The sequence below is a fragment of the Culex pipiens genome, chromosome 3 (genome assembly GCF_016801865.2).
Source record: "Culex pipiens pallens isolate TS chromosome 3, TS_CPP_V2, whole genome shotgun sequence".
NCBI lineage: Eukaryota > Metazoa > Arthropoda > Insecta > Diptera > Culicidae > Culex > Culex pipiens.
The window spans coordinates 69,437,374-69,461,451 of record NC_068939.1 but is presented as its reverse complement, the minus strand read 5'-3'; the positions used below and the strand labels follow the sequence as shown (position 1 = coordinate 69,461,451).

Here is a 24,078-nt window from a genome sequence, read left to right as displayed (position 1 = left end):
CTCTTTTTTCGATCTTACATGAAATCTTGCTTACAGCGATTGTGTGTGAGTTTTTTTTTGTGTTATCGAAATGCACTACTTTTCCTGGACTAAAGATTGCTCGTTTATTTTTATTTTATTTTTTTTTATTTGTGCCGAGTTACTGAACCTCGCGCACACACACACATACAAAAGTTTAACTTTTTTGTTTTTGCACAACCCGACTCTCTTGCTTTAGCTACTTTTCTTTTGAAGATTGTTTTATTTTACGTTTTGTTTAATTTACCCATTTTCTTCTTTTGTTTTTGCTTTGATTTTTGCACACTTCGGCTCACCTTTAGGCGGTTGTGTAATGTTTTTGCCTGCCTCTGCTCTTTTTGTTCGCGGTGAACGCATGGTTTCTCGCTCTCACTCTCTCGCCTATGTATTAGTGTGTAATTAAGGCTAACGGAATGGTTCAGTATCAGTACTAAATATATGACGAACGAACAAAAAACACTTTTTTACGCAGTTATCGCTCTCAAATTTTCGCAAATCGTTTTCCCCTCAATTCGATTGCCTCTCGCGTACACACACCACACCAAACTGGGCCAATTTTGTTCCGCCCGAAAAAAAGACGGAAAAGAATCGTTCACATTCATAAATTATTGCAGTTTCCCTTTCAACTCAACGGAGAGCGAACGAATAAACACGTCCATCGTCGTCCATCTTGGGTTTCCAATTAGCGTGCACAAATTTACTCAAATTTGCAGAACCTTTTTTTCAGCGTGCGTGATTGTCTTTCTCTCGACCTCCGCGTTGGAAGAAGAAAAAGACTTGATTGTGTGTGTGTGTGTGTGTGTGTGTGTGTGTGTGTGTGTGTGTGTGTGTGTGTGTGTGTGTGTGTGTGCTGGTGCGTGCACGGCGAGAACAATAGCGGCGCTTTTGACAGTTTCGTCACAGTTGCTCTTTGCTTGAGAGAGTGAGCGCTTTGCTTGCCTTTCAGCTCTCTCTCTCTCGCTGAGAGAGGGTGGTTGTGTAGTAAAGCTAGCAAAAATTTAACCTAAATTGTGATCACTATCTCCTTAACCGAAAACACGAGATTAAGCCTAAATTGAGCAAATCATGAGGAGAGCAAGCTGAATGGCGAAGAGAAGTAAGCAAAACGTCACCTTTGTTGAGAAACTGGAGTTTTTAGGTTAAATTTCTGTCAAAATCTTTTTTTTTCAGTGTATTGCAAATTTAGGCAGCGAAACTTTGCGAAAGCGACCTTCTCGAAGCCGATTCGTTCCGCGCCAACAATAACCCCAAATTGGACACCCTTTTTTTTTGGGGTAGGGAAGTCGACGAACTGACGTAAGCAGCGGCAACTGTGCCGAAATCTGTGCTGCCACTTGTCGATTTTTTTTTTCTCTTGCCGTTCGTTTGTTGAGAGCAAACTTTCAGCGAGTAGCGATAACGGATTGGTTAATTGCAGCGCAGTTGGCCATGATCTGAAAGGTGGGGAAGCCGATGCCACCGCTGCAGGCGAGTTCGAGCTCGAATCAAACGTCAATGGATGCCTACTTTGATGACGGTACTCAAACTGGCTTGCGTCGGCGGTTTTCCCCACCTGAAAGCTGCCACCTTAACGACTATTTTGGGTTGAAACTAAAGTGTAAAGCGCGGAGAATGCAAACCAATATTGAAAACCAAGTCACCAATATTTTTTCCTAAATTAGAGCTGTTTTTAACGCAAACCTAATTCTTCTTCCTAATTACCAGTCACGAAGAAAAGAACAAAAAGGTGAGTGAGAAGGTGGCTTTGGGAAATGTGAGCACCTTTTGCGTAAATCATCTTGGTTTCGGGTGACAGTTCTGCGTATCTTGTAACAACTAATTTCTTATAATTTTCACTCCGATTTTGACTAAACTGAGCGTACTCAGAAATGAGCTTTCATTGTTTTTGAGTGAGCACCATTTAAGATTGGGTTAGTAAAATTAAACCAACTTTGAGTCAAATTCAACAAAATATGTGCCTCAATGATTAGCTATCAAATTAGATTGACATTGAAGTGCGAGTGCCTTGGTCGAACACTTACAAATTGAGTTACCTCTCTTTACAGAATGGGCATGGCACTCAAACTGCTTAGTCACTATTTTTTTAGCTTTTTAAAGAATTTTTTAGCAACTCAGATATTACGAGGTACCTAATTTTGACAAGTAATTCAAGCCGCTCACCTCCGTAACATTTCAAACCCTAGGCAGGAACTCACCCAGTTTGTGGATCGATGAAGACTGCAGCTAATTGCGCGTCAGAATGTGAACTGAAGGACAGATGAACTTAGCCAAGATTTCTTATTTCACAATTGTTTCAATCAGATTTTAGTAAAGAGGCACTCATTTCTGAAAGAATTTCACTCTTATTTGAGTTATTATGGATGAACGTGACCTGTCAACTTCACCAATGTGATGCAGAAAAGGTTTCAACACTTTTCCCAAACCAGCTTTTACCCACTACCAAAAGCATACACGTTAAATTGAAAGAAACACATATTTACACAATTTTGCCGTCATATCCAAAACAAAATATCTTACTTGCACACACACGCATGTTTTCTTGCTGTTCAACTTTTTTTTCTCTCCATTCGAGATAACATTCTTCAACTGTATCACTGAAATTCCTGGCACTTTCTGACTTGCTTCATCAGTTTCCGATGCTTCCAAAATGGCCGCCCTATTTCGCTCTCAATAATCTCAAACACAAGCGCGCGAAGTAAACTAACAAACAAAATCTGTGTGCGGGAAAACAATCAGAGAAACATGCTTCAATTATTTTACAATAAATAATCTTGTTCACCTTACTTTGTTTTGGCTAAACTTAAATATTTCTCGCTCTCTCTCTTTTCCGGCTAGCTCGCATCAAGTTGTCCTCCTTTCGCCTTCCGCCCAAAACAGTAACCGATTCTACAATTTTCAACTACCAACTAAATTTTACACATATTTACTGTTTACAAATTAGACACTTAACCTTAAAAAGCGAGCGCGCGAACACGCCTTCGAATGAGTCCCCCGAGCAACTGCGCGGTCACTCATACAGATCTGTCATTGGCGGCTTTGCCGCCTGCTTGGATTTCATTCGAAGCGCGCGAGCGCGCGCTCTCTCATTCACACTCATTCCCTGACCCACTCATACTTACACACTAACGAAAAGAAGCTTTCTCAACTCAAAGCTAGCTGAGATTGGGAGGTCAACTCATTCTCTCTGGCACGCTCATCGTTTTCGCTCTCACTCTCTTGCGCTCGCACTCACTCTCTCTCGTATGTAGTAGTAATTTAGCTGTAGTAGTAGTAGTAGTTCTTGGTAGTCTCTCTGCTCGGGGACCCACACTCGCTGCGCTATCACCGGTTTTTTTTGGGAACATTTCTCCGTCTCCGTGGCTGGAACCATCTTCGTGCCCGCCCTAAACCGGTCCGACGTCGCTCTGATACCGGGCCGTCAGATAGTTGGCCGCCTCGGTCATCTGCTCCAGCGACCGGTACAGCCCGAGCAGGTGCGTGCGGAACTGCTTCGCCAGCTCGGTGCTCTTGTCCTGGTCGGCGTTGCTCTCCGACTCGATGCCGGAGTCGTTTTCCGCGCTGATTTCGCTCTCCGAGTCGCTCAGAGTGCTCGCACTGTTGGAGGACGCCATCGAGACCGTGCTCGGGCGCCGGATGTGACCCTTTATGCTGCCGCCGTTGTTGCTGCCGGCGTCGCTGCTACTCGACGACTCCTTTTGTTCGGTGGCGGGCGCGGGTGAGACCGACTTTTGCTTGTACTCCGGCGTTGCGTCCATGGGCGTCGGCGAAGCCGTCTGTTGCGGCTGCTGCTGCTCCTCGACGGCGTCCTGTCGGCCCCACAGAAGATCAACCTTGACCACGTTCAGCATGTTGTACAGCTTGAACAGGTCGGACGTGTTGAGTGCTTCCCGGATCGACGGCTTGCCGCCGGTCTTTTTGCCGTGATGGTGGGAATGTTGCTTCTGGTGATGGTGGTGGTGCTGCTGATCCATCGGAGGGATCGTGTCGGTCGAGTCACCAACCTGGGAACAAAACAAACCAAGAGGAGAAATTCATTAGCCTCAGCTGATCATCTGTGAGAGTAAACAACGCCAGCGACGACGTTGAGGACAACGACGTTGGTGGGATGAAAGTGAAAACATCTTGTTGATGATGATGATGATCATTATGGCGTGGTGCAGTTAAAAATAAGGGAAGCTGTAGTTGTGTGGAGGGTTTTTCCTGGGATTGTGGACGTCACCGGGCGATTAAGTGCAAAATATTGACGATTTTAGGCAATTTAAGTCGCAAATAAAGCACTCTAAAGAACTACTTAAAAATATCTGTATAAAAATAATGGATATTGCCAAATTCAAAAAAAAAATATGATCAAAAATAAATATAAAACATAAAAATATTGCCCTTTATACATGCATGTTCAAAGTCACTCAGTTTTCGTCAAAACTGAATCTACTCAAAAATGAGTAAAGCGGGCATCTGTCAGATTTGAGTGAATTACACTCAGAATTCAACGAGAATTGAGTGGTTTTCACCCAGATCTGGGATATCCGGATTTGGAAAGGGAAAGGGATTGATGGGATACTTCACCGACGAATGAAGTAGTGAATGCAATGTCCCGTGCCGATTTGTTGCAAAAATATCAAATCCGGATATTTTTCGAGAAATCCTGGAATTTTATAAATAGAGTTCAAGATTCATAAATCATAGTTTATTTTCAAAATCTTCAAGATTTTTAGCAATTTTATTTTTGTTACATTTCATCGATGCATAATGACAAAAAACCACTATAAAATTCAACATTAGGCCAATGTTAATTTTATTTGAAGTGTTTTCCACCCTCTCAAAATTGCTTAATCAAATCTGGAAGCAAATAAAATTATTTCTACAAATTCAAATTGACTTTTAAAGAAATGGTAAAATTGATTGAAAACTATCAAGGGCATATTGCATTTAATCATATAAAGTCTTTTTAAGTTTTTTTTATAAATTTTAAACTTAGAGACCACCGATCGGAAAAAATCTCAAACTTGTGATAAAAGCATAAATGTAATGCAGGCTTCTCAACCTAGACCGTAGTTGAGGGTCAAAAACTTTACAGAACATTTGTACCAGTCTTTTAATTTTACTTAAATGGTTTCAGGCCGATGCAAATTTGTTACAAAGGGTTTGTCCCGCTACTGTGGCCGAAATCGGGAGAGGGGAGGCAAAAGAATATAAATAAATGAAATTAAAAGCAAGATTTTCAACATCTCAATGCTTTTTTTCGAGAATGCGTAATTTGTACAGTAATCATTAGTTCAGCAAAACTAAAATTGTTGATGTCCTGTACATCTAAAATTAAATAAAATTTAAATGATTTTTGAATAAATCCAAAAATTCAATAATGATTGTAAACGCAGGGGTATGCATTTTAAAATAATTTTAGTTGGTTGCATTCCAAATTTCATTGTTTTTTGAATGTCTCCTAATTTTTCGACCTGATTTTGATTTTTTTTATATTTTCAAAAGTTCAACTTAATAGTCTAATACTCTTCAATAAAAAATAGCAATTTCAAACCGGTTTAAATATCATCGAGCTTGTTTGGCAACACATTTGGCACCTACTTCGACGGCTATGTTGCTGCCGGGTATCGTTCCCATATACATTGTCTCGAAAACTCATTAGACAAATTGTTCAGCTGATGCAATAATGAACGATGAGCGAAATGAGAAAAAGTCTGTCAATCTCACTTGAGTAAACTGTTTTGAAGCAGGAATAAGAGAATTATCTTGTATTATTTTTTCAATTTAATTCGAAATTTATTTTATCGTACTTGCAACTCGCAATAATTTCTGGAGTTTTTTTTAAAGGGTCCAATAAACATTTTTTTTAAATTTTGCATTTTGGTTGTTTTTTTATAGCTCATATTAACATATGAACCACAATACCTCATAGGACTTTTTAAAAATAACTCTAGATTGGACCTATAGATTTGAACATTGTCGGAAAAAATGTACCCCCGGTGGTTGGTCACTTTTTCGATTGACACTTTTTTAGTTTGTACCCCGTTGGTTGGTCAAAGTCAAACTAAAAAGTGACGAACTGTCACTTTTTAGACGGCGCTTACGCACACTATCAAAACAAACGTTTAATAGTGTGTGTGAAATCCGTGTAAAAAGGGTGTCAAACTAAAAAGTGACACCGTTCGTTTGACAACAGTTGGTGTCAAACTACCGGGGTTTGAGTGTAATCCAAACATTGTTATTCAAAGATCACCACAATGAAATAAAAAAAAGGAAAAGTCTCGCCATGCAGCGTCACCTCAACACAATGCCGTCAATTAATATTGACATCACTTCAATGTCCATAGATCAAATTCGATCCACGGCAGTTCCTATGTGAAACCGCAGGAAATGACATAACTCAGACTCTCCCTCTCTCTTTCTTGCGGGCGCTATCTACCGGAACAAAGCTAAATTAACACACCCAGACGTCACCCGAGTTTTCACGAGGACGTCGTCCACGCTTGAAGAGATTTTAGCGCAATTTATTAATTGGTGTTTGGGTTTTTGAGCCCAGACGGTTTTTTTTTCAATTTTGTGTCATTTTAATTGCATTTTGTCTATTGATTTCCTCAAACAATCACTCGAATTCCAAGGATAAAATTTGCAGCTGGCAAGCAGTTAGGCACGTTTGGTCAAAACCATTTAAACATTCCTTAGCGAGCCCTGCCGCAAGTCGGTCCAGTACGGTTCGGGAAAAATCACGCCACTTTAATGGCGCGCCGGCTTGAATTCCTCAACCACCGTCGGTGAAAGTCGGCGTGACTTTTGCAATTCCGAATTGTGCTCGAGCGTCATCCGTTGAATTATGACGGTGAGCCAACTTGGTCAACTTGGCTGTTATTGTGTGAGCTTCTTTAGTTGAATTGGTGGTGGCAGCACTCATTACCTTGATGATCTGTCGGAAATGACAGACTAATGAGGGTTTCGTTGCGGAAAATAAAGTTTACGAACTGCTCAAACATTTATTTTGACATAAAATTATTGTTAATTTGATAAAATCATCAAAATTTTAGATGTAAACAATTCAATGACAGTAAGCAAGAAACAAACTCTCATTGAAACGAGAGTCGCTCTCTTGCGAATGAGTTCTCTCCTGAGTGTCGTCAGCGTTTCGAGAGAGAATACAAGAGCAATGAGAGAACTCACCGCTCTCCAAAATGCGAGCATGTGCTGTATGAGTGACCGATGAGTGACTCAAATGAGAGGAAAACCCCTTACCTTTCGGTCCATCAGCCGGCACGGCACCAGTATCGTCTCGTCCATGGCATTGACTGTCTTGACAAACTTCTCCATGGCGTTGAGGATGCTTTGGTTCGAGAACTCCTGGTCGTCATGCCGGGCGATCCGTCGCAGGCAGTTCCTGCGAGAGTTGAGAGAGAGAGAGAAATTTAGAGGTTAGAACACTGATAAAAAAGTAAAGTGATGATTCCACGCTGATCAGCGCGTAGAGTTCAAGAACGATTCGCGCAACTTCCGGGGCGCGGGGAGAAATCGCGGACGCGAGTGTATTTCAGCACGAAGCGTTCCGATTAGCACCGCCGAGAACAGGTGCTGCGATGTGTTAAGTGACCTTCTTCGGCCGGCAGCTACACACAAGCCACGCGATCGATACTTGATTGCTTTCAACCTGGTTTTTTTGCTGCTGCAGCAGCAGCAATATCTTGCCGAGTGTATCTTTTCAAGCCGATGAGTTGTTTAGCGTTCGATTTTTTTGTTTTTGTTCAGCAAGGTTTTTATGATATTCTTCCGCTGCGGAATGAACCGTGGCCAGCCGACGAGATACCATATGGATTGGAGGTCACCAGCCTTAAGTTCGGGAAAGATCGTGCTGCGATCGGTGTTCAAATTAACCACGATTCAATGGTTTCGGAACGTCGATTAATTTACGGACGACGATGATTGGCGGAAAATTTGATGGATTTATGAAGAAGCTATGATACCTGAACTTGTCTTCTTTAGGCCAAAAGATCAAGTTCTAGAAGTCTCATCACATCTCGTTGGTCAAGTGATAATCTTCCCAAAGTCCCTCATAATTACTTCGACCATGCCCACTCCTAATAATTACTCGGCGATTAAAAAGTGTAAGTGGACAAGGTAGCGATATGCAAATTACCTCAAGTGGAGAGGGGCAACAAAACCTAACGACATAAGACTACATGTATTATGACATTACCCTTGCGAGGGTGGAAGCCTCAACCAAGTGATGCCATCATCGGTTCTAGAACCGAGTACAACACGCGCGCGTATCCGTAACTGACTGACATGGCAAAAAAGGAAAAGAAGAATGCACCTGACTGGCAAGTGCACCTGTACCGTGAGGGCACATGCACTTATTGTCAGAGAAAATTGTGGCAAAAGTGTGAGGGGGACTAGAATCGATTGCGGACTGTCTGTCGCCGGCTCGTGGGTGGGTGTCGTAATTAGGATATGGGCGACGGTGCACTTGACGTTTTAGCCAAGAACAGTCGGAACTCGAGTGGTACGGAGCTTGATGTGTTGTTCAATTTAAAACAAAGATCATCTGTAGGCTTAGTAATTTTTCACGCTCGAAAATTGGAAATTTCACGGGAACCTCAATTTCAAAACACCAAATTTCACTCAAATTTCGCGGAACGTGAAAAATGTTAAAATAACTCTGAAAATCTTAGATTAAATCACAGAAACTACTTTTCATGCTTCTTTCATAAATTTGAATCTGACACAAAAAAATCTCCTAATTTTCAAAAAAAGATTCCACCCTGTTTATGGATGGGCTCTATACATATATATGTTTTGAAATAAAATGTAAGGCAGCGTATTCTCATTTATTGAACTGCTTTTTTTTTTAATTTTCGACTTATAAAGTTCTCGCTGATTTGCATCATTTTATTTAATTTCATATCAAAGCAAGATATAAAACATGTTCAGCAAAAATGAGTGATTTTTTTGATTTTTTTGTGATTTTTATCACATTGACATTTTGTAAAAGGTTTTCATCTCCCTTTACAAAATTTCGATTTAAATCAAAAGGCAAAAATAATTTTATTTGCAAAGAATTCGAAATTTTTATTCAAAATGAAAACAAAAACAAAAAAGTAGTGTTTTTTAAACTTTTACCCAAAAAATATCTTCAAAATTAAACAGGACCCAGAAAAAATCTGTAATGTTTTAAAAAGTTGATTAAAAAGCTTTCATTTTATTTTGAATAAAACAAACTATTGAAGCATTAAAATTGTTATTACAGCAAATGAAAAATTTACTAAACTTAGAAAGCTTCTTACAAAAAAACTGAAAAATCTGAACAATTCTTCAAATGGTTCATATCAAGCTTTTCAATTGAAAACTAATATTTTTTGTAATAGTCTGTATGGATTAAATATTTATTTTGTTGTTATTTTGAGAAAAAAAAACATGATTTTAACGATGTTCACGCCGTCCAACAAATCGACAAAAATCACTAACCCTATTTTAGTAATTAAACAAGGGTATTCACTCACTTAATTCTACAGTAGTTCATAAGATTAAGTTTATTCCTATTCAAGTTTGATACATCATTTTGAGAAAAATCGTTACAGTTTCACACAAACATAAAATTTCACGGGATTTCGCAGAAAAAGCCAAATTTCACGGATTTCACGCTGTCCACGAAATCGTGAAATTTCACTAACTCTAATCATCTGTAAAAGCTTTAAAAATTTCAAATTCAATTTCATTAAGGAAATATTTCATCAATGCCAATTTGGCCGCCATCTTGGATTTAAAATTTGCAAATCTTTTGAGAGCATTTTTTGGTTGATATTTGAGCTTAAAAATAATACAAAATAATCTGCGATTTTTTTAGGTTTACAAAGAACGAGGTTGTAGTTTCTATATTCAAATTTTTAGATTATTTAAAAAAAATTAAAAAAATATTATATTATATTGATATCGAATCAAATTTTGAATATAAATAACCGTCAATAATAAATATCAGCCTATATTGAATCTTTCAAAAGCCACATTTTGGAAGTACATTTACAGAGAAGGGAACTTAATTTCATACAAAAGTTAAAAAGAGAAAACGCGATTAAAGGTAATACAAATCACAATTGCCATAAAAGGATGGGCAAAAAAGTTAGAAAGATCAAAGATCAAAAGTGAACAAAAGGTTTAAAGTGGTAAAAAGATTGAAAGTGAAATTGTGGTTCAAAACACAAAATAACTAAACTTTTTGATTTATTTATTTTGTTTATTTTTTCTCATTCATTGAACCATGAGCAGTTATTTGAATATATTTTTGGAAAAAATCTGAAATATTTTTTTCCATAAAAACTGTCTGCAGAAAAAATCTTTTCCCGTCAATGTTTTTTTTCCATTCCTTCATACATGATCAGGTTTTTATTATTATGTATGTTTTTTGGAACTGCAAAAAATGTTGTATGGAACTCGTGGCAAAACTTGATTTTTTCAGCACTCTTCGTATTTATCCAACTCGGTGAACCTCGTTGGATAAATGTACGACTCGTGCTGAAAAGATCCTCTTTTTGCAACTTGTTGCATAAACTACTATTTTAATACTTTTTTCGCTTAATTGTTAACACCATTTTGATATTTTTTTTTTTATCCTCTCCCTCTATTTTTGACAATGTTAATGAACAAAAACTTCAGAAAATATTTGCAACAACGTAAGGCTAGTACATTTTTTTAGTTCTTGTCCATCGGCTCTGTCCGAGATCAATGCAACGAGTCGAGGTCGAGTTTCCTACAAGACAAAGTTTCACAAAATGTTTAATATATTGTTACAGTCATGCTACTGCCCAAAAAATTCAAAATGCCAAAAAAAATTTGAAAACATTTTTTTCTATTTTCGATGTGTAGGGTAGGGTAATCATCAATGAGACACTTTTGGTTTTCAACTTTCAACGATTTTTCTAATTTTTTCATCAGCATGTTTTAATGAGCTTTCAGTTGCATTATCATTCTTTTAATGTGTTCTAACATTGACAAAAATATGAGATCGATCCGACATCTACAGCCAGAGTTATTCAACTGTCTCATTGTAGACGCACTTGGCAGGAACAATGAGACAGGTGGGGAACAATGAGACACTTTACGAAAATCAACATTTTTCTAGCAAAACTTCATGTTTTTGTATTGTTCCATTGCAGGTGACTTTCCTTGAACATTTTAGAGCAATTTTGCCTACATGAAACTTTTAATAACAAAAGTTACACTGAAAAGTATTTCAATTTTGTAAAATCCATATATTAATACCAAATAACTTTGTATTTTTGGTTAAATGAAGTTGAAACTCTATAAATATGCCAAAAATCACCTTTAATTCATGTTTTGAAAGATTTCCATCGATTTTGAAAAGTTTATTGAAGAAAAATCAAAGTGTCTCATTGTTACCCATGAGCTGAAATGAGTGGGGAACAATGAGACAGCCCTGGATTCTGAGTTTATTCTAAATTTTGGCCAAATCTAATGAAAGGATAGGCAGCGAATGACAAACATTGTTAAAGCTGCCTGAAATAAATTAACCACCACCTAATGAAAGGACATTGTAGCCCAACTTAATCACTTTAGAACGTCGAAAGAAATTTTAAGAAATATTAGTTTTGGTGTAAATGGCAGCCTACGAGCGAAAAAGTTTTTTTTTTGTCCATAATTTACTTTTACACCCCAGAATCAAACATTTATGAATTACTTTTCAAGGGAGCGTCCATAACCAAAGCCACTAATATGGCAGACGTGTATCCAGTAGACACACCTTTCCCCCAAATATGAGCCTGATTGGTTGAAACTACGACTTGTGAGAGCCATTTTATCATTGTTCCCCGTGTCTCATTGATGACTACTCTACCCTAATCCCAAAATTCAAAATTTGAAAAAGGCCTAAATGTACTCTACACGCTTAAAAACAAAAATAAATAATTCGTTATGAGATGTACCTAAAAATTTTCCAATTATTTGAACAACTTTTTCCATAGAAAAATTCAATCTTTAACAATTTTTTTTCATTCCTCCCTGACTTTTAAGTCAAAATTTTTTTAAAAAATTCTAATGAATTTTATTATCTTTTAAAAATATATTCCTTTTTCTGTATAATTTATGAGATTTTATCAATTCTTTAAAACATGAGCAGCACTAACAAAAATTACAAAAATGAGAATTCTTATTTTTCTATTGTATATGCTTTAAACGGCCTAGTAAAAGAATGGTGAAAATTCTCAACATGATTTGACAAACCGTATTATAAGAAATGTTAGACTTAAAGATTTAGGGCTATTTCCATCCAATGCATTTTCAACTATTCAAGCAACCTTTTCTGAGATAAATTCTCGATTTTCGTTTAAAAATAACTAAAATTGAACGTCAAATTGCTGGTGAGTGAAAATATTTTTTCCGATGAAATTAGAGTAAGAAGCCGTCAGTCATTTCCAAATAAAATTGATCATCACTCCAAAACCATTTAACATTTTATTCAATTTTACGAGTTTGCACCAATATGAATCCGCATACACGGAAAAAAAATATTTCCCGAAATCGTGAATTGTGTTCATCAATCTGAGAACCACGAACTAATACATTTACGTTTATAGTGCGAATACACCATGCTCATGAATAAATTCCTTCGTGGTTCACGATTTCGGGAATGGATTTTTTTCTGTGTATGCCGATTGAAGACCCTGAAGGAATTTTTGATCTAAACAAAATGTGTCTTAAATAAAATTAATATAATTTTGTGAAGCAATCATTGACTCCTAGATTGACAATGATTGATGATGATTTTCATAGTAACTTTTCATTATGGCGAAATCATGAATGTAAACAAACCTTTTGCTCTTGTAACAGTTCAGGTTAAGTGTGAGTGGGTAGGCTGTTTGTTTACATCGCCCCACTACGGCGATCATAACCTGAAAGTGAGCTGATGAAAAAAAATAAGGCCCAAAATATGTAAGCCATTTAAATTATGCTAAACTAATTACGCAAATGTTTTTATTTCGATACAATTGATATGCTGTTTGTTTTAAGAACGACAGTTGATCAAAGCAGCGTCTTCAGCTAGCGAATGTCTAAGTTTTAAAATTGGCCAGTGCTGCCAACCCGTACTTTACGGACGCTTCCTGTCAAACACTATTTGATTAGATTTTTCGCCACAGTTCCGTAGGTGCGCCTCGTGTTTCGCTAAATTTAAAAGCTTCTATTTATACCCTTCTAGAGCATTTATAGCACCACTTGGCGAGCCCAATAAATTAGATTGCAACCTGAGCACACCCCACACTCTAGAAGACAATATTGAGTGCAATTTCTTTTAATTCTCTCGATTTTTTCATCAGCAAAAAAATGGAAATTTCCAACTCGCGTGAAACCACTTCCGCCCGTTTTTGGGCATGCAATTTTAAGTTGAGGCGACCTTCGCCTCAAAAGCTAAGACGCAAACCACACCTTCTAAAATCTCTTTCAAAGTAGCCGCGCACGAGAAATAGCCAATCAAACCCAATGGTCACCCCAACAATGATGTGATGAATTGGGGTTTTCGCAATTGGTCTCTTGAAAAAGAGAGGCGCGGCTCGCGAAAAAAAAGCAAAAATACAAGCTTTTTTTATTTAATGTGCAAACACACACAAGTAACCAAAGCTCACTCATACACCAACGATCACTTTTGCAAATTTCGCCTTCCCCGGTTGGTCGGTTTCGAGAGGTGGCGTGATCGTACGATCTCCGGCGGCGGTGGTGCAAAAATTTGTTGGCCACGTGTGTGTACGTGTGGCACCGTCCTCGAAGGAAGCATCGAGAAGAAGTCGATGGCCTCCGCGGACGGGTTGGCAAGCCCCCGGAAAAAAAATTTAAAGCGCAATTTTTTGACGACACGCTCCACGTGTCCTAAGAGCGCGCATCTATGAAAGTCAATCGCAGCAAGCCTGCTGCTGTTGGAACTGATTCTGATTGACCCAGAAAGAAACGGGCGGGGGTTTTGTATTGGTGGCCTGCTTGGATCGGACACGTGGATTGCTTGCTGCCTTTCACGGTCCGATGAGTTCGAAAGCGGTAGTGAGCTGGTGATTATGAAGCAGGCTGTGGTCACGACTTGAGCTGCTCAGCGATGTAAACAATGGAATGGAGGTGTGTCTCGGCCGATGACGACATCACTCGGGTTGATGACGTCAACGCGATTTCTTGGAGTTGACGGACGCGGCTTTGTATTGAAGTTGTTGTTGAAGTCGAAGTCGGAATCCGTGGAGAGTGCTGGAGTCTGTGTCAGATTTTCTGTTTTAAAGAAATCATTTCGACTTGTATGGGACCATCCATAAACCACGTGGACACTCAGAGGGGGGGGGGGGGGGTATGGCGATTGTCCACGATCCATACAAAAAAGATTTTTTTTGTATGGACAATTGTCCACGAAGGGGGGGGGGGGGTAAAAGATTCCCAAAAAAGTGTCCACGTGGTATATGGATGGTCCCTATTCTGATTATAACAGTTACCATTTTTGACAGGTATGGTGGTGCAGCCATTCATGTGTCAAAGGCAAAACTACACATCTTCTCCCGTCAAAAAAAAGTCAATGTTGTGATCGAACGGAACGGGAATAGTTGGCAGTTGACAAAATCAATACTTGATTGCACAGTGAATCTGGCTCTATATCAGCATTATATTACTACATGAAGCAAATTTATTGTTCCAAACATACTTGGATAGTATCAGTTCCTAACCTAACGACCAAAAAACCCCGGTCGAGCACCTTGAACCGAATCGAACCAGGAAAGCCCCAATACGCACCCGATTGCCCAAACGTCAACCAAAGGCCATTAAACAGCACTTAACTGTGTCACCAAATCGATGATCGCTGGGGTGCGGCCCCAAAGTGCCAATTTTGCAATCACCCAACCTGGTTGTAATGGCCTACAATTTGCGGTCGGGCGCGCGTGCATTCTTCCAAAAGGTGATGGGAAAAGACAACAAACTTTCGTCAACTTGAACTCTGCTGTGCGTTTTAGGACGACAGCGCCATACATCAGTCGTCACCAGCACACGAGGTGAGTGTAAACAAACCTCATTCGGCGAGAACCAACTACAGCGCGCCAAGGTACAAGGTACAACATCTCCCTTCCCCTCAGCTGTTTTCTACGTTGACATCGCTGCGCGATCGCGTCTTGACGTGTGTGTGTGGAGTTGTGCAAATAATACATACATGACTACGCTAAGATCTAGAGGTGCGCGAAAACAAGGTTCTAAAATTGACAGGTTGGTAGGATTAAAAGCGTCATGAAAGTGACAGTAGGCTATGGATTTGTTTGTTTACATTCCACAGAAAACATGATTGGTTCCAACCTTTACGTTAAGCGTCTGGGACGTGATCGTTGAGCTTATCTCGCGCCGAGCAGGTGACCATTGATCGCAAAGACCAAGTACAGCCGCGAATGCCTCATACTTTGGCATATACAGACTTAAACCGGGTTGGCGAACGGCTGGTACGACCTTGGCGAAGAAAAAAATCACGCTGATCGTCGTGTAGAGCTGATCGTGCAGCCACCCTGAATGATCGTCGACTTCTTGCAGGTCCTTCGAAACCAGTTAAGTGGATTTGTCGGCCCTTCTACGATTTGATAGAAGTCCGTTAGGCAAAACTGTAAACAAAGGTTGACGGATCTGGTCTTCAGCTGATCTTTCAAATCATCTGACGCAACAAATTAGAGTTTTTTTTACGGATTGGAGACAAAGAACACCACGCAAGCGATCCAACGATCATGTCAACGGTTCAAGAAAACGTCTACGACGTCAGCAGCCAGCTCCACGGACCATCTCACGAGGAGAGTGCGTTTGTGCAGCGTTTTTCGGTGTTTCGAAATGTCGGTAGATTACATAAACTCCGACCGTCTCGGTAGCGTGAAGTTGGAAATCGTTGCTCGGCAGAATTTGCGAGAAACTTCAAACGGCTAGAGGCTTGCGGCGTTCGTACAGATTACGACCACTAATTACAAAGGGTCTCTGAACAAGATCAGTGATCGCGCGCGGTATGTCAACCACCCAACAGAAACAAAAGTAAAAGTTGACTTCTGGTCGGTTCCATTGCGCTTCCCTTACCCCCCAGGTTGAGACCACCACCACCAGGTTGACCAGTTTGTATGGAACGCTGCCGATCTTGAAAGGTCGTTGACGAAGGTCGACCAGTCGGCGTCGTTCGCGCGAAATAATTGTGGCTGCTTTTCTTGGCGGTGGTATTTTGGTGTGGATATGCTGCAGCTTGTTATTGTTGTTCTTGCAGACTCACGTGGAGTCTTTGTTTCCGAGGGATTCGAGAAGCATGATCTTCAAGCCTCGTGGAGAAGAAGAGGATCATCGCTACACCCAAACCAAAGTTTGCTGACAGCGAATGCGACTTCCAAATCATAACACTGAATGATAGCTGGTCTGTCAACCGATGAGAACCTGACGCTTCATTTTGACAGTTTGTTTTGAAAATTAGGTCTGTGCACGGAGAAAAAAGAGTTCCCAAAATCGTGAACACCCGTTCATGAAATTGGGAACCAAGAACAAAGTGTTCAAATTCCATGGTACGTTTTTGAAAATCGTACCATGGCATTTGAACACTTTGTTCGTGGTTCCCAATTTCATGAACGGGTGTTCACGATTTTGAGAACTCTTTTTTCTCCGTGTGAGGTCGGTGGAGTCGGCACTTTCGTTAAATCTTCAGAAGCCGCAGTCTGATTCTGAAAATTGTTGCTAGAGTTGGAGGCAGTAAATTAGGTATTTCGTTAGAGCTGCAGTTAAAATTGCTAGAAAGCCAGGAGTCTAAGTCAGAGTCGCTAAAAATAATACCCGACTCCTCAACCAATGTTCTGTCAACTTGATTTGTTTTAAAAAGTCTCATTAATTAAACCGCTTCGCGATTCCATTGCCACCGAACCCGTTTTCCGGGGGGCACGAATCTAAATATAGCCGTCAAAGCTTCCAAAATCTTGCAACCAAGTCCATCAAATTAACCTGTCCTGCGTTCTTCTTCGATTTGAATTTCCAATTCCAACCCCGTCGAAACCTGCATAAATTCGACCGATCCAAAACAAGTTCAAGCTTCGGGCGCGACCCTCTCTCATTTGAATGTTTGAAATGCTGTTGTCTTCCACAAAAATGTTAATCGAGCTTCCTCGCCGTCAAATCCAAGCAGGTCGTGAACTTGAATCGCTTATGCAAGTGAAAAATTCCTGCCACCTTTGCTGTTTGTGCCTCGTTGTTGTCGTTGGTTGTTTACTCGAGCCCCCAAAACTGGGTTAATTTTAGTCAGCACATACAAATATGTTTCCCGTACTTTGTACCTGTGCGTTCTTGGCCCCTCCCGTAGGTCGGTTGACCCTAGAAGCAAGGCCTTGCCGGTTTCCTGTTCAAATTATCTCTCCACCACAAAGCAGTAAACAGTAGGCCTTGACAGCGACCCGCGTTTGCGGGTCATCATCGTGGAGAATCTTGGCATGCCATAAATCAATTTAGGGTAGTCGGCACGCAGACGGTGGTTGACAAAAAGTTACCTCTGCGGCAGTTCGAGACATTGGAAGCAAAGGTTGATGCAACTTGGTTTGTTTGTAAGCAATGTTGACAATTTAACCATGTAACTAACTTCAGTTTAGGAGTCTTGTCTTGTCATTACTCAATTTAGGGTAGGCTGCAAAGGTTGACGCTGGTTTGTTTGTAAACAAAGATGACAGAAGCCTTGTAAATAACTCCAAATGTTGGTTTTTCGCAAGATTTCCTCCGATTCCATCAAGCAACTGTCAACTGCATTCCATCCAACCTTTACGGCACAAGTCCAAGTCCCGCGCGACATTGGAGTCAGACCAAACAACACAAAAAAGTCCATAAAATTTGACAACCAAAGGACGGTCACTTTTTGTGGCTAAACTGCGCTATCGTCCAGTTTAGGGGGTGTGTGCGTGCTGGACATCGAAGCAGGCGACCTCCGACAACGACCGCCTTTGACGGTCATCGCGCGCGGAAGGCTTGCTACGACGATACGCAGTATCGGCGGCGGCCAAGACGTGGCACGGAAAAGTTTAAGGCCGTGCCGCGTATTGTGCAACAAGCCGTGCTCTTCTTTGCGATGCATCGACGCGGATTGACGGGTAGCGTAGAACGTCTTCAAGGAATTCGATTTGTGTGCTGCGTGCCCGGAATGCTGAACATTCTTCGTACGCTACGCGTGTTGATTAGTTAGGGTGCGCTGAATCAGCGCGAATTGCGTCTGGTGATCCACCTGTTTGATGCGGATTTGACGCGCATCTTGGTCTGGAACCTTTCGCCAACATTGGTTGACCTTGAAACGAGCGTGCCCACATCGATTCCGCAAGAACGACGCGGTTGCAACATCGTACGATGGCGAGAAATGTCAAAAATGCTTTCTCCTACACCCGTACGCGTCGCCGCGTACGTACATGGTATTTCTGTGTTGGTGTCAACTCATGGCCTACCGCGCGCCATGCGCACTGTAGCCGTCGTCGTGCAACGGTTTTTGGGAATCAGATGATTTTTGCAGCGTCCCCCTTCACTTCTTCTGTTTGCCAATTTTCAGCGGTAGTTGCCAAACCCTCTCACTGTGCTGCTGGCGGCACTGGTTCTTCGTACGTCACGTGAGAGAGAGAGAGAGGGAAGGTGGCATGTTTTAGCCGGCGCTGAAGTCGTGGCTTCGGTGCAGATGTACGGAAAAGACGAGACGTTCCAGGTTGATGACCAAGTAGGCGAAGAGTACGGGGGTTACATCATACGATTTCTTGAGAATCGATACCGTAAGGTGCGTGAAAGCCGGACGGTTCGGAGCAAAAGGAGGGAATTCTTATAGGAATTCTCAGCGATTACTCACGACACGGAGAGAAACGCTTGGTCACCTGATTAGGAATCAGCTGTTGAACTGGTCATTGCTCGTGCGTGAATCACCCGATGTTTGATTAGAACACACCGTTTTGTAAACAGTGAAACAAGCTGATAAGCCGTCCATTCATACGGCGAGCCGTCCTGAACCGGTCACCACCGGTTCAACCTGACTGACTGTGTTACTCAATGTTTGATTTGGCACGACGAGCAATTCGCACTTTTTGAGTCGGTGTTCATGAACTCTGCGTGCGCACTGAACTATGCACGATTGGGAAAGATCGCTGCGGATCTTTACTCTACACGGAGAAAAAAGAGTTCCCAAAATCATGAACAAGCGTTCATAAAAATGGGAACCTCGAACAAAGTGTTCAAATCCCATGGTACGATTTTGAAAAACGTACCATGAAATTTGAACACTTTGTTCGAGGTTCCCATTTTCATGAACGCTTGTTCACGATTTTGGGAACTCTTTTTTCTCCGTGTAGTTGACCATTTCGGTTGGCACCGTTGACGCGACACCTGGCTGACGAACACTTGTAATTGGTGACACGCGCGCTGATGCAACACGTATACAGACAGATAGACCGGGTAATCACCGATGCTCGCGCACCGAGTTTGAGATAGCGATGATAGCGAGCACAGCTGAAACCCGTATTACGTGCCAAACTCGGTCACAGTCGATATTCTACCGTAAGTGGAAATTGAGGTTACGCTGCTGATCATGAGCATTCTAAGCACGATCATCCGTGAGAACTTGCCGAACATCCAAGCAGTCGTCTACGAAACGTCAAGGTATGGATTGTTCAACAAAGAAGCCGAGCCTGTTCGCATCGCCAACTACGATTGGAGCTTCCTCGAAGCGCGTGCTGCGCAGATTCTTGCATATTCCGGTGAACCACGACGCAGACTTTACGATCTGCGTGTGTGTTGGCTTCCATAGAGTTTTATTGCTCAACTCGGCGTGTCATGACACAAAGAACCAGGAAATTCTGTGCAAGAATCGGTAAATTTGGAAACTACCACTTCGGAAACCTGTTTAAGCGGGGATCGATCTCTTCTATTTTTGAAATCTGCCGGCTTTACTGTAAACGACGCAGCAAGTTTGGCTTGGCTACACGGGGAAATGGCAAAGTGACAACCAGCTGAAGGACGTCCGGTTTCGGGTCCGTAGCGGTATTCGCAGATGTTTCCTAAGCCCGCTAAGAACGCTGGAAATTTGCATTCCGTTTGGCAATACCTGACGATGTCACACGCTTAAATGGCGACTTGCTGTTGAAAAGCACCGGACGACCTCCAAGGATCACGGATTTTTTACGGCTTGATTATTGTTGTTCCAAGTCTCGCACCAGTTGCTAATGAAATTTCGCCTAACCGAAGGTCAAATCGAACGGTGATAATTTAAACCGATTTGGGCCATCGAGTTCCAACGAATGCGGAAGCGGCACGAGTCAATTGACAGATCGCGGCTGTCAGCCGCGCCAAGATACATAAATTCTAGGTACAACGGCACCACAAAATCAAATCTTTGGAGGTTTTTTCTCCGGAAAAACTTTGCAAACCCCAACGAGGGTGACCTCATCACGGTCCGTGTCCAAAATTTCGTCTAGACGTTTCCGACGAGCGATCGATCGAGTTTTCGAGCACAGTGTCGGGTTACCTTCTGGCTGTGTTCACACATTCCGACCGCTGTGAGCCGAAACGAGCTTGCCACCACCACCAGCCCGGCTGAAGGACGCTGACTGAGAAATACTCTGACTGAACTGGAAGTTAAATAAATAAGCTTGGGTGCTGGTAACTTGTTTTCGAGTAGAAGGTTTCGCGAGTATAGTGGAAATCTGGGTGGTTTAAAGTGGGTTGAAAGAAATTGAGAAGAGATGGAGATCATGCTTTTGGGATTGAAAAAGTCGTGGAAATTCAAATTAATAAGGAAAATATTCAATGTTCTGGGCTATTGATGTTCCATTAAACATAATATCACAGAAAATATCGCTGTGATAATATTGATTCTGGTTTACTCAGTGGTAAGTAATTAGTAATAGAGCCCAACGTCAAATTTGGGTAAATTTTACTAATTATTCTAGGAAAATTTAAGCAACCTCATCAACATTTTAACTTACTCAAACTCGGTTCAAAGTAAACTTGGCATGGATTTTTTTTAGTGTCCAGTATTGAGTAATACTTTGACTGAGATTTTTTTAAGAATCAGAACCGAACCTACTCATTTATGAATGTCAGATTCTCAACTTAAGTTCATAATTTTTTAATCAAAATTTAATAAAAAGAAACACAAATGATTAAATTTTCTTTTAGGGAAAAGCGGTGAAAATACTCATTATTATTTCTTAAATATGTTTGGTTTCAGAGAGCATTCCTGCTTAACACATTTATTTATTTATTTATTTATTTTGGTCAAATCAAACCATACACGGATAAAAATCCTGTTAGCAAATCCGGTACCTATATGCTGTCGAACTTGTAAATATTAAAATCTTTCCAAATCGTCAACATATTTTTTAGACTTTGCTGGAAATGATTTCAAAATCGACAAAATGAAATATGCAATATATAAGTGCTAGAACTGGAACCTAGGAACTTTCAACACTTTTTAATTTCAAGAGTTCTCGAAAGTTTAAGGGGATAAGGGAAACTCTCCGCGGTATCCCCCAATTAATTTCGCTTGGAGTTGTATTTTTTCAATGATACCATATCTAAAGACATACACATTATTTGACAATACAGTATTTTGAATTCCATTAACAACATCCTTTTTGCTATAAAATTAAGTACAGGGGATAAGGGAAAGTCTCCACGGTTATTTGATACAAAAATCATTCTGTGAAGAAAATCTTCGCAGAGGTCATACATTGCACACCACGTAAATTGCAGGTAATCATCCAAAATCAGGCAAGAAAAATCACCATCTTCAATTAATTAGAATTAACGTCTGCTCGAGGGAGGCAACAAAACTGTAGGCGTTTAATCACCAAATTAAATTGATTAATCCAAGCTTGTTGAACAAGTTTACCGCACCCTTCCCTACACGGATGATATCACCCCTGTGCGCGATGACAAGGTTTATCACCCACTATCGGTTTAAGGGTAATTTGGCCAACAATTGCCCAGTCATTTCGCTGTGTCTGAGAACTGACATGCAGCCCCAAAAAATTCCTTATCACGAGGTGACTTTGTGTGCAAACGGAAACAATGACGGTATTTTTCGCGGTGTTTTTTTTACTCTCCGGTAATCGTCGAATAGTTTCTTCTAGAAGGTTATTCGATTTTTCCAGTGTTGCGGGGGAGTTCGTCTTGTAGGTTGCTTGGACTTTCACTTACCGGCTATTTTCTATGTTGCTCGTCACATCTGTGTATCCGTTCATTTTGTATGGATTTTGACAGGTCAACGGGGTTGACTCCTCTCTGTTGTTGTGGGTGTGTTTTAATTTAGTGTATTTTTGGTGCTGCACTTGCTGCAGGATTGGGTAACGTTGCTTCGTTACTCCAACAACTTTTCACTAGGGGTTTTTCCTAAACTAAACCTTAAATTTTTCAAACTTTTGCCAACACTTTGGCCACTTTCTTGCCCAAATATGCTCTTTCACACTCCCGTATTTTTTATTTTTTTCTGTGAAAACCACGCACGCACGGAGGGAAATTTTCGCCTCGTTTTCAACTGTTACAAACAACAAAACTTTCATACAAAAAAAAATCGCGTCACGGTCAGCGCCGAGTAGTCACCGAATAAATCCAACTTTCTTCACTTCGAATATCAACTCACTCACTCGAGGTACAGAAGAAACAGAGAATACAGACGAGAACTGACACAACCTGCGCGACCGAACGTTTGCTTCCGAATGTTGCCAGGCCTTGGTGCGGATTTTGCTATAACTGCTGCCTCAAGCAAGTGCCTGTACGATGACGGACACCGAGAAGCGTTTCGATTTCGACCGTGTTGGTTGTGTGTTGGTGTGAGTTTTTTTTCCTTCTCTCAGTGTGTGCGTGCGATGCACACCGACGACCACATGGCACCTTCTGTTTCTTTGCGTGTATGCAGAGAGGGTGGCGAATGCAACCTCGAGGGCACGGAGGGAAAAAGGAAAATAACTTAAATTTTAATCTTGGCCTATAAAAAGTAATGAAATACAATGACAACCTTTGCGAAGGCATAAGATGTTGCGATGAAAATATTCAGAAAACTTTTTTCGGTGTATCTAAGGGTCCGTGCGAAAGTGGCGTAGTTCGTAATAATGGAAATTTACTGAAAATGAATATTTAGTTTCAAGAAGGCATAACTTTTATTTACCAGTGGAATTTTACACTGGTTCTTGAAATCCTGCTTAGAAGGTTCTAGTACAAAAATACAAGTAAAGCAAAATTGAAAAGAAGGTTTTAGTGCAATTCTGAAGTTTTTTTTTTGATAAGGTCCAATGAAACAGATTATCAGTGTTTTGCTTTTTGGGTGTTTTTGAATACCCTTGACTTAAGGCGGTTACAAAAACACTCAAAAAACAAAAACTGGAATACACCTTTTTTTAAAAAAAAACTCAAAAATTGAACAAAAAAAATATTATTATCAATTGAGTGTATAAAGACTATTACTATTCAGTAACCACTCGTTCATAGGAAACCCACACTCAAAGTCAGAAGTATCCCTCAAAAGGGTACTTTCAATCCTCAAAAAGGATACTTTCTATCCTTTTTTAAAGTTCACCCGGCGTCACCCTTTTAAAAGGGTATGTCAAATTCAGTACATTTTCGATACCCTTTTAAAGGGTGACGACGGGTGAACTTGAAAAAAGGATACTTTTTACTTTGAGTGCAGGTTGTTTTGAAAATTTATTCTAGACTAGATGTACTTGAAATATTTTTCGCAATAAACTTTTTTAAATAATAACATTTTTCTGTACTTATTATTGCTGATAAACTATTGATGTAAACAATGTTTTTTGTCTATATTTAAATGTATGGGATACAAATTCTACAAGTCATATGAATTATTCATCATTTTCTTTCAATTTTAAACTTTTTACAACTTTTATAACCAGTCTTTATCTTTCGAACATTAATGCACAATCATAAAATATAATTTGAAAACTGCACGCATGCATTTGAGTTTGTTTAATAAAAAAAATCGACATCGTCATGCACATAACACGTAACTTGACAATTCTCATCCAACTTATCACGTAATATCGTGGAAACCGTGAATGAATT

The 24,078-nt window shown here is 40.4% G+C and overlaps 1 protein-coding gene across 1 annotated transcript; it reads right to left on the bottom strand.

Annotated features, from left to right (window-relative positions):
* Positions 1-371: 371 nt before the first annotated feature.
* Positions 372-22,753, bottom strand: LOC120414116 (uncharacterized). The gene is made up of 3 exons (XM_039575143.2): positions 22,201-22,753; positions 7,261-7,402; positions 372-4,019 (listed from the first exon to the last, which is right to left on the bottom strand). The coding sequence occupies exons 1-3, from the start codon at positions 22,242-22,244 to the stop codon at positions 3,402-3,404; spliced, it is 804 nt and encodes a 267-aa protein (XP_039431077.1). The 5' UTR covers positions 22,245-22,753; the 3' UTR covers positions 372-3,401.
* Positions 22,754-24,078: the final 1,325 nt, after the last annotated feature.

What these genes read in the sequence shown, in the direction of transcription:
- LOC120414116 (XM_039575143.2), bottom strand. Translation starts at nt 22,244, where the DNA reads ATGAACGGATACACAGATGTGACGAGCAACATAGAAAATAGCCG. An exon ending in AGCAACATAGAAAATAGCCG is followed by an intron (nt 7,403 to 22,200) that starts GTAAGTGAAAGT and finishes CAACTCTCGCAG; the next exon opens with GAACTGCCTGCGACGGATCG. An exon ending in GCCGGCTGATGGACCGAAAG is followed by an intron (nt 4,020 to 7,260) that starts GTAAGGGGTTTT and finishes TTTTGTTCCCAG; the next exon opens with GTTGGTGACTCGACCGACAC.